Source organism: Lontra canadensis, unplaced genomic scaffold, assembly GCF_010015895.1.
Source record: "Lontra canadensis isolate GAN:19392208 unplaced genomic scaffold, GSC_riverotter_1.0 scaffold6, whole genome shotgun sequence".
Classification (NCBI taxonomy): Eukaryota; Metazoa; Chordata; class Mammalia; order Carnivora; family Mustelidae; genus Lontra; species Lontra canadensis.
Window position 1 is genome coordinate 30199717 of NW_022631000.1, and position 16912 is coordinate 30216628.

At 38.8% G+C, this 16912-nt stretch overlaps 1 protein-coding gene across 1 annotated transcript in view; it reads right to left on the reverse strand.

Moving 5' to 3' along the window:
• IGSF10 (immunoglobulin superfamily member 10) overlaps nucleotides 1-16380 on the reverse strand; it is a 47505-nt gene extending 31125 nt beyond the window's left edge. The window contains exons 1-4 of the mRNA XM_032852513.1: nucleotides 16304-16380; nucleotides 15632-15877; nucleotides 14001-14195; nucleotides 12054-12183 (exon numbers count right to left, since the gene is read on the reverse strand). Coding sequence (XP_032708404.1) covers nucleotides 12054-12183; nucleotides 14001-14194 — 324 coding nt within the window. The 5' untranslated portion in view covers nucleotide 14195; nucleotides 15632-15877; nucleotides 16304-16380. The remainder of the gene's footprint in view (nucleotides 1-12053; nucleotides 12184-14000; nucleotides 14196-15631; nucleotides 15878-16303) is intronic.
• Nucleotides 16381-16912: the final 532 nt, after the last annotated feature.

Consider the following 16912-nt stretch of genomic DNA (forward strand, 5'->3'; position numbering starts at 1 on the left):
CTCTGACATTAACCATAACAACATTTTTCTAGATATGTCTCCTGAGGCAAAGGAAACAAAAGCAAAGATGAATTATTGGGACTATATCAAAATAAGGAGCTTCTGCACAGCAAAGTAAACTATCAACAAAACTAAAAGACAACCTACAGAATGGGAGAAGATGCTTACAAATGACATATCTGATAAATAGTTAATATCCAAATAAATATAAAGAACTTCTATAACTCAGCACCCCCCCCAAAATAATCCAATTAAAAATGGGCAGAGGACATTTCTCCAAAAAAGACATAAAAATGGCCAACAGACACATGAAAAGATGGTCAACAGACATATGAAAAGATGCTCAACATCACTCATCAGGGAAATGCAAATCAAAACCACAATGAGGTATCACTTCACAACTGCCAGGAATGGCTACCATCAAAACCACAACAAATAACACGTGTTGGCAAGGATGTGGGAAAAAAGGCATCCTTGTGTACTGTCAGTGGGAAAAAGTGGTGCAGCCACTGTGGAAAACATAGAAGTTCCTGAAAAAAATTTAAAACTACGCTATGTTCCAGTAATTGCACTACTGAGTATTTACCCAAAAAAATACAAAAACACTAACTCAAAACCATATATGCATCCCCCTATGTTTATTGCAGCACTATTTTCAATAGCCAAGATATGGGAACAACCCAGGTTTCTATCACTAAATGAATGGAGATATTTATATATCACACACACACACAAAGTGAAATTAGTCAGAGAAAGCAAATACCATACAATTTCACTCACACATGGCACTTAAGAAACCAAAGAAAAAAAGACAAACCTAAAACAAACTCTTAACTATAGAAAACTGATGGTTATCATTGTGGAGGTTGGGGGGTAGGGATGGGTGAAAAAGGTGAAGGGGATTAAGAATACACTTATGATGAACACTGAGTAGTGTATAGAATTGTTCAATCACTATATTATACACCTGAAATGTAATACTGCATATTAATTATACTGAATTAAAAATATATTAAAAACTGTAATAATATATAATACTTGAAAAATAAAAAGTAATGGAATTTTTCTTCTTAATTCCACAATAGCCAAACTATGGAAAGAACCTAGATGTCCATCAACAGATGAATGGATAAAGAAAATGTGGTATATATATACAATGGAATACTGTACAGCCATCAAAACACTGGTCATTAGGGGAATGTTCCAATTAATGTTCCAGTTGTACGTAATTTATGAAGTGCACTTGGAAGCAAGGGTTCCCAAATAAACAGAAAGGGATGCCTATTTCAACTGTCATTTGGAAGCCTCCAAAAGATTTCAAAATTCCAAAACAGTTTCATTGAAAGATTCATTGCAAAATGTTAATGAGAAGTTAAAGAGAGGATGCCTTGGTGGCTGAATCAGTTGAGTGTCTGCCTTTAGCTCAAGTCATGATCTCAGGGTCCTAGGATCAAGCCCTGCATCTGATTCCCTGCTCATTGGGGAGTCTGCTTGCCCTCTTCCTCTGCCCCTGCCCCTGCTCACTCTGTATCTCAAATAAATAAATAAATCTTAAAAAGAGAGAGAGAGAAAATGTACCTACAAGACTGTAATACTGATATATCCATTCTGAAGAGACTATTAAACAGTTACCTTTTTAAAATAAGACCATCCAAGAATATAGGCAATTCTTTTCAGATTATCGTTCACTCCTTGATCAAAGGCCATAGTTAAAGAATGTCTTAAACCTAGAGAGGATTCTCAAGAGTTTTTGTAAATCGATTACTTTCTGAGCCCAGTCAAGAGAAACAAAATTTCACATTGGCCCATCCTTGTCCTTTTTTTATTTGTATCCTAAGAAGCTGGCTTGGCTTTCTGATTGTCTGGAAAACATAGGTTGTTAGTTCTTTCTTTGTCTATCTTTGGGAGAGACTCACTTCACTCTAGTGAAGATAGTATCTTTTACACCGTCTTTGACAAAAGCTCAGGAGTTTAACACTGCCAGAAATATTTACTATTTGTTCCAGGTGACACTGGGCAAGATATTTGAAAAGATTTAATAACTTTATTATCAAATCAGTTTAACTTATTCCATCTACTAGAGAAATAAATTTAGATTCAACCTTTGTAATGAATGAGTTTTGTACCTGTTTCATGGCAGTAATTTAAAAACAGAAGGTGTAACTTCTCTACATCTGTTTCTGTGTTCATGTGTGTCATATATGTGTGTTGTAGATATGTGGTATTTTCTACCTCCAGATGGTATTGCTAAAATTAATGTGTATAAGAGCTCTGCTGAATTAGCTTAGAGAAAATTAAATGTTTATATGAATTATATTGTCAAATATAATAGAAACTAATTCAAATGTTTTTCAAATTCACTTGATCTGGGATGATCAAGTTTAAGTTTGTTGGCTTAATTAAAACAGGCATATCTTTATAGAGTTATTAAACTTTGAATATAATACAGATAATCTTCACTTTTATACTGTTGAATTTACTTAATTCATGTTATATCTCTTGTGTGTTTCAGTAAAAATTACTTAGAATAATGGTTGATATTCTTTGATGTCTCATGATCTTTTCATGAGTAATCTAGATACAATTGTCAAGTACAAATAGAAGAGACAATAAGTTTTAAAAGTTTTCCAAATCTTTTTGGTACTTTGAAAACTTAAAGTTTTGCTAAGTGAGTGAGGGTAAACTCACTAAATATCTAGATCACTTCCTGATAAGATTTTAAAAAATGAAACATTAACTACTAAACAGGTTTATCTACTTTTGGCTTGTTGTTACAGAAAAACTAAAATATTTGGATGTTAGTGCCATATTGGAGTCTGGTGATTATTTTGGAAACATTATCAGAAGATAGTCCTCAAGCTTCACTGAAAGGGACCTTATCAAGTGCTTCTGACCTGGCATTGCTGCAAAACTACATGGGATTGGATGTACATCTTACTCACAGCTAAAGAAAGCTCCACCTGACATCTGGTCCTGTATAGTTGCTGGAGACCTCTGAATCAAACTGATAAGGAAGAGAGGTAGCTGATATTGAGGTAGATGGCTTCTGCCCCAAATGACAGGTCAAAATCTCATACTTTAACAAGAAACCCTTCTCCTCCTCCTCCTTGTCTTCACTCTGGCTTTCCTGGAAAGATAATGCTATCATCCATATCTCCCAGGCCATTGCTAAGGGCAATAACCTTTCAGACTGCTGGTTTTGTCAAAGATTTTTATCTGTCCATGATGCTAGAGGTCTCCTGGTGCTCCTTATAGGCAGTTCTTCTACATCCAATGTCATTGCAGACTATAATCATCAGCCCCTCCTACCCCCTTAGAAATCTCTTACCAAGTTCAACTTTGATGTCCAGAATATCCAGTGCCTTTTTACCTTTCTCCAGCAAAAACTGTACTTGCCCATCAAACACAAATACCTGTGTTAATCTTAGTACATTTGCACCCCCATATTCCCATGATTATCTAGATGATCTCTGTTCTCACCAAGAGAACTTACCAGCAACACCATCTTTGCAAGACATTTAGAACAACACTCTATTTCAGGTTTAGGGTTTCTCTTCTTATATGCATTGAAAAACCTGACTGGCCCTTGGCTTGAACCAGTAAATGCAGCAGTCCTTGTGAACAAATCCGTTAATAATACCTCCCTAATGGTAATGGTCTGTGTGCCAATAGGATTTGTCTTTGTCTGTGATGGTTATAATTCTTCTTGAGCCTAAAAATGTCTAGATGGCTGGCACACAACTGGGCAATGCCTTCTAGGTTATCTGTGCTCCTAACTGTCCGTAGACAACTAAGATACTTCATCAATCAGCTCTCCTGTATTTATATCACTGAGTTAGAAAAGACCTACCAGGAGGCATTCATGATTCGGGGCCATACTTGCCTGGTTAGGAGTGAAAACAAAGATATGATCAGGAACTTCTTTTTAACTACCGAAGATATTGCAGATCCCATCAGTAAGACCTGCTCAACAAAGATTCTTAGGCTCTCTGGCCCACATAGTTCTTGGTGATAGGATAGCCCTTGACTATCTTTCAGCTGAGCAAGGAGATATTTGTGCTATGGCCAACACCACCTGCTCCATCTAAATGAACAATTCTGGGGAAAGTTGAAACTTAGTTACATAAAATCACTGACTAGGCCATTTGGCATAAAAAGGAAACTCCTTCAGTGGGGGTTATTTGAACTACTTGATTTTGATTCATTTGAGTCCTGCGGACCATGGCTCAGAAGTGCACTCGAAACATTGGAAATGATCTTGCTTATAGTTATAATCTCCCTGGTATAGTATATCCTCTTAAAATTTTTTAATTTATTTAGGTGTGAGAGGGAGATGGCAGTGGAGTAGGAGGACCCTAGGCTCTCCTCATCCACACATACAACTTGATAACTATAAAATCATCTTAAAACCCCCAGAAATTCATCTGAAGACTGGAAGAACAAACTCTACAACTAAAGGTAGAAAGTAGAGAGATGCAGCTTGGGAGAGAAATGGATTGTGGCTGCTGTGGTGGGGAGCTGCAGTCATGGAGAAGGGCAAAAGACAGACTAACACACAAGGGGATGCATGGGGAAAATAAATGCCATAGCAATTGGCCTGCAAAGTGAAAGGGCCCGAATTTTGTGAGTTCTTGCAAACAGCAGGGCTTTAAACCTGGAGTTTTAAGGGTTGTTATGCTCAGCTCTGGGAGAGATTGGAGGGCACTGAAGCTTCACTTGGAAAGAAGGCAGGGCAAAGAGCCTGCAGACATATGCTGTAGAAATAGCGATCTGAAGATGCTTGGGGAGCAACTACAGGTGCATATCCTAGAGGTGCACTGTTCAGAGAGACTCCTCCAGGAACAAAGGAACTGGCAGGCTCTCTTTCCCTTCCCTGCACCTCAGTATAAGCACAGGGCCAAGTGCCAGTGAAGCACCAAAACTCACACCTAACTTGCTTACACCAAGCCCCACCTACCTAAGCTCCAGAACTGTCCTTCCCAGTCAAGCTTGCCTCTGTCCCAGTGCAGTAGGCTGCCTCCCTTAGAAGATCAGCCCAAACCCATGCTAACACCATGTCTGTTGACCTGAGAGTTTTGTGTACATTCAGTTCTGGTGGCAGTGGCAACAGGTCTCATTTCACAAGCAAACCAGAGCACACTTAGTTAAAACACACCACATCTTTTTTTTAAAGATTTTATTTATTTATCTGACAGAGAGAGACCACAAGCAGGCCGAGAGGCAGGCAGAGAGAGAGAGAGGTGGAAGCAGGCTCCCCACCGAGCAGAGAGCCCGACACGGGGCTCGATCCCAGGACCCTGGGATCATGACCTGAGCCAAAGGCAGAGGCTTTAACCCACTGAGCCACCCAGATGCCCCTAAAACACACCACATTTAGGCCAGGGACCAAACACTGCCAATAACAGAGAGCCTCTGCAGTCAACTGGCCTGAAGGATAAAGCAGCCGTGATATAATAGCAGAGCTCATGCAGTACACACTGGAGATAATCCTGGCGGGTCCAGGCCCTGGGAGACAGGTGGCACTACATTGCAGTGCACTACAGGAACTCTTCTTCATAAAGCCATTACCCTCAATAACAGGAGATATAGCTGACTTTCTTAACACAGAGAAACAGGCACAGAGACTTAGACAACATTAAAAGAAAAAGGAATTTGTCCCAAATGAAATAACAGGACAAGGACACTGCCAGAGTTCTAAGTAAAACAGATACAAGTAACATGCCTGATGGAGAATTTAAAGCAATGTTCATAAGGATTCTCATTGCACTGAAGAAAAAGGTGGAGGACATCAGTGACACCATTAACACAGAGATAAGGAATAACATAGTACAGAGAAAGGACTCAGTAAACAAAATGAGAAACACACTTGATAGAATGAACAGCACACTGGAAGAAGCAGAGGAACAAATTAATGACCTAGAAGACAGAGTAATAGGAAGTAATTGAGCTAAACAAAAGAGAGTAGCAAGAATTATGCAAAACAAAAATAAACTTAGGGAACTCAGTGACTCATCAAATGCAATAACATTTGTATTATGAGTCCCAGAAGAAGAATAGAGAAATGAGGGCAGAGAGTTTATTTAAAGAAATAATAGCTGAAAACTTCCCTAATCTCAGGAAGGAAACAGATATCCAGACCTAGGAAGCAGAGAGAACCCCCAACTAAATCAACAAGAGCAAATCCACATGAAGATGTACTTTTATTAAAATGGAAAAATATATTGATAAAAAAAATTTAAAAGCAGCAAAAGAAGACAGTTACATACAAAGCCCCCCACCCACCTCAATAAGGCTATCAGCAGATTTTTAAGCAGAAACCTTCTAAGCTAGAAAGGAATAGCATGTATTCAAAGTGCTGAATAGGAAAAACCTGTAGCCAAGAATGCTCTGTCCAGCAAGGCTATCTTTCATAATAGAAGGAGAGATAGTTTCCCCAACAAAAACTAAAGAAGTTCATGAGCATTAAACTAGTTTTGCAAGAAATATTAAAGGGAATGCTTTGAGTGGAAAGGAAAGACCAAAAATGACAGTATGAAGGTAGGAAGCAAAAATGCAGTAAAAATGAATATTTATATTAAAAACCAGTCAAAGAACTCACAAAATAAAAGGCTATAAAGTATGCTATCATATACCTAAAACACGGGGACCAGAGGAATAAAGAATGGGTTCAGACTTAAAAGATCACCAACTTAATACAGACTACTATATGTAGAATATGTTATATACAAATCTAATAGTAATCACAAATCAAAATACCACTAATACATACATATGCAAAGAATCAATAGAAATCCAAAAATCTCACTAAAGAAAACGAGCAAATCATGAAAGAAAGGATTAGAGAAAATTTTCAGAAACAACCACATAACAAGTAATAAAATGGCAATAAATACATATCTCTCAATAATTATTTTAATGTAAATGGACTGAACACTAATCAGAAGATACTGGGTGACAGAATAGATTAAAAAAAGAAAAAAAAAGACCCAGTATATGCCACCTACAAGAGATTCATTTTAGACCTAAAAACAGCTGCAGATTGCAAGTGAGGGGATGAAGACCATTAATCATGCAAATGACTGTCAAAAGTCTGGAGGGGCCCCTGGGTGGCTCAGTTGTTAAGTGTCTGCTGTTGGCTCAGGTTATGATCCTGGGGTCCTGGGATCAAACCTTATATCAGGCTCCCTGCTCCATGGACCGCCTGCTTCTCCCTCGCCTGCTCTCCCTGCTTGTGCTCTCTCACTCTCTGTAAATAAGTAATGAAAATCTTTAAAAAAAAAAAAAAAAAAAAGAAAGAAAGAAATCCGGAGTAGCAATACTTATATCAGACAAAATAGGCTTTAAAACAAAGACTGTAGGGGTACCTGGGTGGCTTAGTCATTAAGCGTCTGCCTTTGGCTCAGGTCATGATCCCGGAGTCCTGGGATGGAGCCCCACATCAGGTTTCCTGCTTCTCCCTCTCCCACTCCCCCTGCTTGTATTCCCTCTCTCACTGTGTCTCTCTCTGTCAAATAAATAAATAAAATCTTAAAAATAAAAAAGACTGTAACAAGAGACAGAGAAGAATCCTATATAATAATAATGGCAACAATCCAACATGGACATATAACAATTGTAAATATTTATGCACCCAACATGGGAGCACCCAAATACATAAAACAGTTAATAACGAAGGAATGGATCCAAAACAATACAATAATAGTAGGTACTTTAACACTGCATTTACATCAATGGACAGATGATCTAAACAGAAAATCAACAAGGAAACAGTGGCTTTGAATGACACACTGGACCAGATGGACTTAACAGATATATTTAGAACATTCTCCTCCTTCAATAGCAGAATACAAATTCTTTTCAAATGCACATGAAAGATTCTCCAAAACAGAATATGTATCAGGCCATAAAATCAGCCTCAGCAAATACAAAGACTGAATCATACAATGTACCTTTTCTGGCCACAACCCTATGAAACTAGAGGTCAACCACAAGAAAAAATCTAGGATGAGCACAAATACAGGGAGGTCAAATAACATGCTACTGAACAATGAGTGGGTCAGGAAATCAAGAAATAAATAAGTACATGGAAACAGATGAAAGTGAAAACACAATGGTCTAAAACCTTTGGGATGTAGCAGACACAGTTCTGAGAGGAAAGTTTATAGCAATACAGTCATAATTCAATAAGAAAAATCTCATATAAACAACCTAATATTACAACTAAAGGAGCTACAAAAAGGACAACAAGCAAAGCTGAAAACCAGCGGTAGAAAGGAAATAACAAAGATTAGAACAGAAATAAATGATATAGGAACTAAAAAAAAAAAAAAAACAAAACAAAAAAAACAATAGTACAGATACCACAAAACCAGGAGCTTCTTCTTTGCAAAAAATCAATAAAACTGATAAACCTCTAGCCAGACTTATTAAAAGGAAAAGAGAAAGGACCCAAATAAAATCACAGATGAGAGAGGAGAAAATAAGCACCAATACCACAGAAATACAAACAATTATTAGAGAATATTAAGAAAAACTATATGCCAACAAATTAGACAACTCAGAAGAAATGGATCAATTCCCAGAAACATAGAACCTACCAAAACTGAAACAGGAAGACACAGGAAACTTGAACAGATCAATAACCAGCAAAGAAATTGAATCAGTAATCTAAAAGCTCCCAACAAACAGAAGTTCAGAACCAGATAGATAGCTTCACAGGTGAATTCTACCAAACATTTAATGCAGGGTAAATACCTACTGTTTTCAAACTACTCCAAAAAATAGAAAAAGTAGGAAAACTTCCAAATTCATTCTATGGGGCCACCATTACCCTGATACTAAAACCAGATAAAGACATCACAAAAAAAGAGAACTAAAGACCAGTATCTCTGATGAACACAGATGCATAAATCCTCAACAAAACACTAGCAAATCAAATCCAACAATACACTAAAAAAATCACTCACACTGATCCAGTAGGATTTACTCCTGGGTTTCAAGAGTGGTTCAATATTTGCAAATCTATCAATATGATACATTATATCATCAGGAGAAAGGATAAGACCATATGATCATTTCAATAGATGTGAAAAAGCATTTGACAAAGTACAACATGCATTCATGATAAAAACCCTCTACAAAGTAGTTTTGGAGGGAACATACTTAAATGTAATTAGGCCATATATGAAAACCCATAACCGACATTATCCTTAGTGGGCAAAAATGGACAGCCCTTTCCCTAAGGTCAGGAACAAGACATGGATGTCCAGTCTCAATATTTTATACAACACAGTACTGGAAGTCCCAGCCACTGACTGACTGTTGCAGTCAGACAACAAAAAGAAATAAAAGGCATCCAAATTGGTAAGTGAAGTGAAATGTTTACTATTTGCAGATGACATCATTCTACATAGAAAGAACCTGAAAGACTCCACCAAAACTGTTAAAACTGATAAATGAATTCAGTAAAGTCACAGGATATAAAATCAGTACACAGGAATCTGTTGCATTACTCTACACCCATAATAAAGCAGAAGAGAAATTAAGAAAACAATCCCTTTTACAATTACACCAAAAACAATAAGATAGGTAGGAATAAGCCTAACCAAAGAACTGAAAGGCCTATACTCTGAAAATTGTAAAACATTAATGAAGAAATGGAAGAGGACACAAAGAAGTGGAATGACATTTTATGTTCAGGGTTTGGGAGAACAAATGTTATTAGAATGATCATACTCCCCAAAGCAATCTACACATTTAATGCAATCCTTATCAACATACCAACAACATTTTTCACAGAGTTAGAACAAACAATCCTAAAATTTGAGTAGAACCACAACAGACCCCAAATAGTGAAAGCAGTCTTGAAAATGAAAAGCAAAGCTGGAGGCACTGGAATTCTGAACTTCAAGTAATATTATAAAGCTATAGCAATCAAAACAGTATGGCATTGGCACAAAAAACAGACACAAAGATCAACAGAACAGAATAGAAGACCTGGAAATAAGCCCACAGTTACATGGTCAATTAATCTTCCACAAAGCAGCAAAGAATATCCAGTGGGATAAGGACAGTCTCTTCAACAAATGAGGTTGGGGAAACTGGACAGTCACAGGCAAAAGAATGAAACTGGATGACTTTCTTATACCATAGACAAAAATAAATTCAAAATGGATTAAAGACCTAAATGAGAGACCTGAAACCATAAAAATCCTAGAAGAGAGCAGAGGCAGGAATTTCCTCTGACATCAGCCCTAGCACTTTTTTGTAGGTATGTCCCCTGAGTAAAGGAAACAAAAGCCAAAAAGAGGACTTGGGACTACATCAAGATAAAAAGGTTCTTCACAGTGAAGAAACCATCAACAAAACTAAAAGACAAAACTTATGGCATGGGAGAAGATATTTGCAAATGACATATTTTGTAAGCTTTAGTATCCAAAACATACAAAGAACTCACAAAACTCAACACCTCAAAAACATAATCCAATTAAAAAACAATTCTCTTTCAGGGAAGACATCCAGATGGCCAAAAGACACAGGAAAAGATGTTCATCACTTATTATCAGGGAAATGCAAATCCAAACCACAATGAGGGATCACCTCACACCTGTTGGAATGGCTAAAATTAACAACCCAGGAAACAACAGCTGTTGGTAAGGTTGATAGGGATAGGGAGCTCTTGTGCACTGTTGGTGGGCATACAAAAAGTGCAGCAACTGGAAAGCAGTATGGAGATGCCTCAAGAAATTAAAAATAGAACTACCATACAATCCAGAAATTCCACTTTTGTATACTTATCTGGACAAAATGAGTACACTAATTCAAAAAGATATATGCACCCATATGTTTACTGCAGCATTATTTACAATAGCCAAGATATGGAAGCTACTTAAGTGTCCATCAATAGATAAATAAAAGAGATGTATATGTGTATATGTATATGTGTGTCTACACACACACGAATATTATTTGGTCATAAAAAAGAATAAAATCTTGCCATTTGTGACAACATGGATGGAAGAAATGATAGTATTCTAAATGAAATGAGTCAGAGAAAAGCAAGTACCATAAAATTTCACTTATTTGTGGACTCCAAAAAACAAAAAAGATACAGACAGACTCATAGGTACAGAGAACAGTCTGATGGTTGCTGGGGGGTGGGGGAAGGGATGGGCAAAATAAAGTAAGGCGATTGAAAGTTACACGTTTACAGCTATAAAATAAATGAGACATAGGAATGTGATGTCCAGCATAGGAAATACAGTTAACAATGCTGTAACAACTTTGTACTATGACCAATGGTAGCTAGATTTATCATAGTAATCACTTCCTAATGTATATAAATGTTGAAGCATTTATATTGTACAACTGAAGCTAGCATAATATTATATGTCAAATATACACTATAAAAAAGTAAAAAAAATAATAAATCAGATATAGTTGTGTCTTTCTTGAACAGTTTATGTATTTAAAAAATTTGATAGACATCTTGAATTGTGAGTTAGCTTTTCAAAATCTTTAAGTCCTACATATGTATCAGACATACTGATCTTTCCATGTATTTTCCCCCATAATCCCCTTTTCTCTTATCCCTAGATGTGTTTTATCTTTACTTTCTCACTTACTAGAGTAGTAATTCTTGTCATATTTGGTGTATTCTTAGAAGTCCCCATAACTTTTCAAAATTTTTTGAACAAGACAAGGTATAAATAAAGTAAAAAGTTAAAAAGTATATTTACATGTACAAAGCTAACTTCTGTCTAAAACAAGTCCCAGATGAACAGGACTAGAAGTAGCCTTTCTGCATTAAGTTTTAAAGGTGCAGCAATCCCTGGGTATTGATTTTTTTTTTTTTTCTATTAGCCCAGATCTGAGAAAATGCCTCAGAATTTTCATATTATTCTAATTTCCATAAACTATTGCATTTAAAGAGAAATCAGTCTCGGACATCCTCCTTGATGTCTCCCTCTAATGCACAGAATGTTGGTTTTTGGGTTCCACTGGAATGGTCATCTCGCCTCTTGAACCTGCACCTTCCCCGTCCCCTGTCTTACCTGCAAGGCCTGCAGATCCGAGAAGGTCTTAGCCGGGATTGTATGAATGCCATTGCTGTGCAGCATTAGCAACTCCAATTTGTTCAGGCCAGAAAAATCCGTTTCTGTCAATCTAACCAAGCTGTTGTACCTGAAATTAAAACAACAGGTATAAGCTACGCCTATCAGCTGTGGTTCAGCTGTCAAAGCAAAAGTGCACACACACATGTCCACACACAAAACCCAATATCTCCCTTTTTATATTTTATTTTGTTTGAGAAAGAGAGAGAGAGCATGTGATGGGGGCAGAGGGAGAGGGAGAAGCAGGCTCCCCACGGAGCAGGGAGCCTGAGGTGGGGCTTGATCTCAGGCTCCTGGGATCATGACCTGAGCCAAAGGCAGAATCTTAACGGAATGAGCCACCCAGGTCCCCAATACCTCACTTGTTATAACCTGTGCTCGAAGGAGAAAATCAAATGCTTGACATATATTGAGATTCATCAGATGCCACAGAAGGCCCACCCACTCCCCATCCGGTTACATGCTCACACTCCCCTGCCCAGGATATACCACACCCCTCCTCAATTTCCACCCTTTCTACATGCGTTGTTCCTTCAGCTTGGGATGCTGCTGGCTCCGCCTCTCTCTACTTGTGATTCCCAGTCAGGCCCAGACCCTTCTTTGAGGACACGCCCCCATCCCTTGCTTTCCTAGGTAGAATTTCTCATTATAAAGTAGAGGTTGAGCAACCTGGACTCTCAGGGTGCCTGGGTGGCTCAGTGGGTTAAGCCTCTGCCTTTGGCTCAGGTCATGATCCCAGGGTCCTGGGATCGAGTCCCACATCGGCCTCTCTGTTCAGCAGGGAGCCTGTTTCCTTCCCCCTCTCTCTCTGCCTGCCTCTCTGCCTACTTGTGATCTCTCTGTCAAATAAATAAATAAAATATTTTAAAAAGAAAAGAGAAAGAAAAAGAAACCTCGACTCTTAACCAAAGAGTTTGGTCAAAAAATTTGGCTAGGATTATGAACCTAGGCCTTGGTATTGAGTCAACCCTGGGTAAAATCAGCAATCTTTCTAAGCCTCCATTTCTTTATCTATAAAGTGCAAATAATAGAAGCGACTTAAAAGGTGTTCTGAGGATTAAGTGAGTGAATGTGTGGAGAGTGCCCTGTTCAGTGCCTGATGGCGGCAAGGGCACAGTCAGTGTTACCTATTATCATTAGTGAGTGTTCCAAGGAACTTTGCATGCTCTTTGAAGGTTCTTATTACTTATTGTGCATCTGTTTTCTCCCTTTCACTATAGCTTCTAGACGTAAATAATTCACCTTATTCCTTATTGTATCCCTGGCATATAGTAGGTTCTTCCTATTATCAGACACATGATATTAAATCGGACTGCACATGTGTATACACACACACACACACACACACACACACACCCCAGTTTTTCACAAACCTTTAAAATATAATCACCTTTTAGCAGATTTAATTAGGTTTACATTTTTTAAAGAATTTTAAATTTTGAAGAAGAATTTTAAATAAGTCAATTTGCATGAAAAGAAGTCCAAGGGCCTTCTTAAAGGGTCTAACTAACTTTTCATATGTATCTTTTGTATATGGGAGGACATTTCCAGTGTCCTATTATCGCCTCCTGATAGGTCACAACTCTAATTCTTAACAGATGATATTTTCCAGTAAAAAGGTAGCCAGAATGAAGTTCTTGTATAATCTTGGGCCTCTCATCCTATCAAGAGTGATTTCAGGTTCTAGAACTTTCTCCTAGTAAAAGCTTACCAGGAAAATGTTGCTTATTGTCCCTCACAAACTTAAGATCTTCATGTGCTTATTTCAGAAGAGAAATACCATTTTGGTTCATCTCCTAAAGTCACAAGTTTTGTTTGATATTTTGGGCATGAAGCATCAGTGTGATGTCTGCTTGAGAAGGGCACAAGACAAGGGACCCCACGCACCCTAAATTAATACGTTCCACATTGGGTGAGATGCTGTCTGGGATGGAGGTCAGGTACCGAAATGTACAGTGCACCTCAGTGGGCACATAGCAAGCACAGCGACGAGGACAGGCATTGCCCCCGCGGCTGGCCACCAGGCATGTCACGGAGAAAGAGACCAGCAAGCAGGTGATTCCTCTGCCTTTAGCCTTCATCCTGGAAAAAAAAAAAAAATACACCTCAGGGTTCTAGGTATGGTTTGAGCAAAATTCCAGTACAAACTCAAAGTCTGTTATCTGGGAGAGCTTTCTGAAAGGTCATAAGTGGCTAACTTCATTCATTCACAACTTGTATGGTAAAACTTACTCTTTGCAAAACCTTGCGATCAAGTGAAGTATCTACTGTGAAAATTCCTTCACAGCTTCTCACTTCTTAGTGAAAACAAAAATGCCTATGACTTAGAGAGTCAGTAAAAAGAAAAAAGAGAGACCATAATGAAGGTATTATGCCAACGGAAATACAGAAGGCCTAGTTTCCTGTTTACCCATTAGTTCTTTTAGACAACTTTTAAAATACTGATTATAAAACTAATCCGTGTGCATCATAGAAAGTTTGGAAGCTGTAAATAAGTAGAAGAAAATTACTTGTATTCCTACAACCCACATATAAACATTAAGATTTTGCTGTATTCCTTCCAGCCTTTCATAGGTGATGTATGTTTCTGTGTATATGTGTGTATATATGTGACCAAACGAAATTTGTAACACACTTTATTCATTGAGTGTATAATATCTGTTTTTTGCTTTATTAAACCTTCTTCAAAAACATTTTTAAGAGCTGTAATACTCCACTGGAAGGGTGAATAAATCTCAGACATGTCCTTTAGTCCTTGCCAAAAAAGACACGTTGCACGCTTCCCTGCCATGTAATAACCACAAGCCACAGTAGCTCCTCCCCCTCCTCCCCCCCACTTCCTCCCTCTCCTCCTCGAACTCCTCCACTACCTCCTCCTCTTCCACCTCCTTTCTGCCATGGGAGTCAGGGAGCATCATAAGGGAAGAAATATACTCAGCTTCTTGGAAAAACAAAATTAGCCATACGTGGGGCAAGCTCAAGGATCCAAACCTAATTTTCTCTTGAAATTCAGAGTATACAAGGATTGCAATAAAATTTTTATTGTGTTTTTCTAAGAAAAGTGACCTTCATAATTTATAAATATCAACATTCCTTGGGATAGAATGGTTTCTTTGGGATTATACCAGCAACTATCTTTTAGCCATAAACAATGCTAAAAATAGATGCAGAATTGCTAGTCTTCATATACATAAAGATAGCGGAATTATTATCAGAATTTAGTCCAAACTAAAATTTAACATAGGATTAATCACATGACTTTTGTCATTATAACCATCTGATTACAAAAATTTTAAGTGAACATATGATTGAAGACAGCATTTTCACCTTCCATTATTATTTAAGCAAAAAACCAAATGGTGGGACAAAGGTAATTCATTCAGCTAAAAAGCAGAAGTTCTGGGTTATTCCCACATGAGAGTTATTTAAAAGAATCACAACTCTACAAGAACAAGACAGTGCCTTCCCACAAATTTAAACCTGAAAAATGTATATAACAAAATAGAAATTAACAGTACCTGAGCTCTTCTTTCCTGGTTCTGAATCCTCTCCTGAGCCAGGCAGAGATAGAAAATCTTACCAGTGAGTGAAAAACTGTATCCAAAACCGAGTGAGGAAAAGTTCTCTGCTCCCCAAAGGAGCAAATGGCTTAGTCTTTTGGCTTGCAGCTCAGGAGTGATACTTTGGAGAGAGACCTGGAGGGCGTCCACAGCTTCAGTGAACTCTAGCCCATGTGTGCCCACATTAAGCCAAAAGAAGTGTTGCTGTATTATAATTGTTAGAGAAACAAAAGACAAAGTGGAAGTTTTAAAATTTCCTTTCTCTTCCCTCAACAGTGTGCTTTAAAACCTCCCTAAAGTTGTCATTGAAATATAACTATTAATATCACTCCATTTTTTCCTCCCAGGTCCCAGGAGTTACTCTATTTTTGGACATATATGTCTTAGATGCCCACAATAAGAGTCTCCAGCTACTGAATTAATCTTTGCATCTCTTGCCTGGCATCAGTCACTGAAGAGATGACTTGCTCCTGCTTGCTTTAATGGCCCCTCGCTCCCCGTTGCGTCCTCTCTGTGCACTCGCCCCAGCTGCCTCCTGCTGCGGGACTCGCTGCGTTCCCGCGCCGAGCCCCTAATCCCTCGAGCGTCCTGTCCGTCCCCTGCCGGGAATGGATTGGTGGAGCAGCTCACCTCTTTGCCCAGGTGACCAATGGGCTCACGCCGTCGCGGTGTCCCAGGCTCAGCCTCGGGGTCTCAGGACCTTCCAGAGCCCAGGAGGGAAGGTGGGGGCGGGGACCGGGGTGACGTTGAATTATTTGTCCCGGGACTCCGCCGGGATTCTGCGGCACAGGGAAATATAAACGACCACCAAGCTCCTCTTTATTTTTGAGAGCGCACGGGACGCCTCTTTGCCTTCTGTCTCATTTCCTCTTTGACTTCTAATTCCCGGGCAAACGGGAGCAGGTGGGCAGGACAGTTTCGGTGCGCGGACGTTCTTGCCAACGTCACCTCCTTCACCTGTTGACAGGTGGGCTTGGGGCTTTCGGAGTTCGGCTGAGTTCCCACTATCTGTAGCTCCCCGAAGTTCTGCTCCAAGGCTGAGAGTTGGCGAGGATAACCTGTCATACCTGCAGTTTGAATCTCCGGTCTGGCCCACTTGGAGAAACTCTCTTGTGAAAAGGGTCACTAGAGAACTGAGTTTAAATGGAGTTATTTGCTGGGGTTGTGTTCCCCGCCCCACCCCCCGTCATCTTCACCCTCACTGTCCAGGAATTACCCCTAGACGGAGACCTTGTTTTA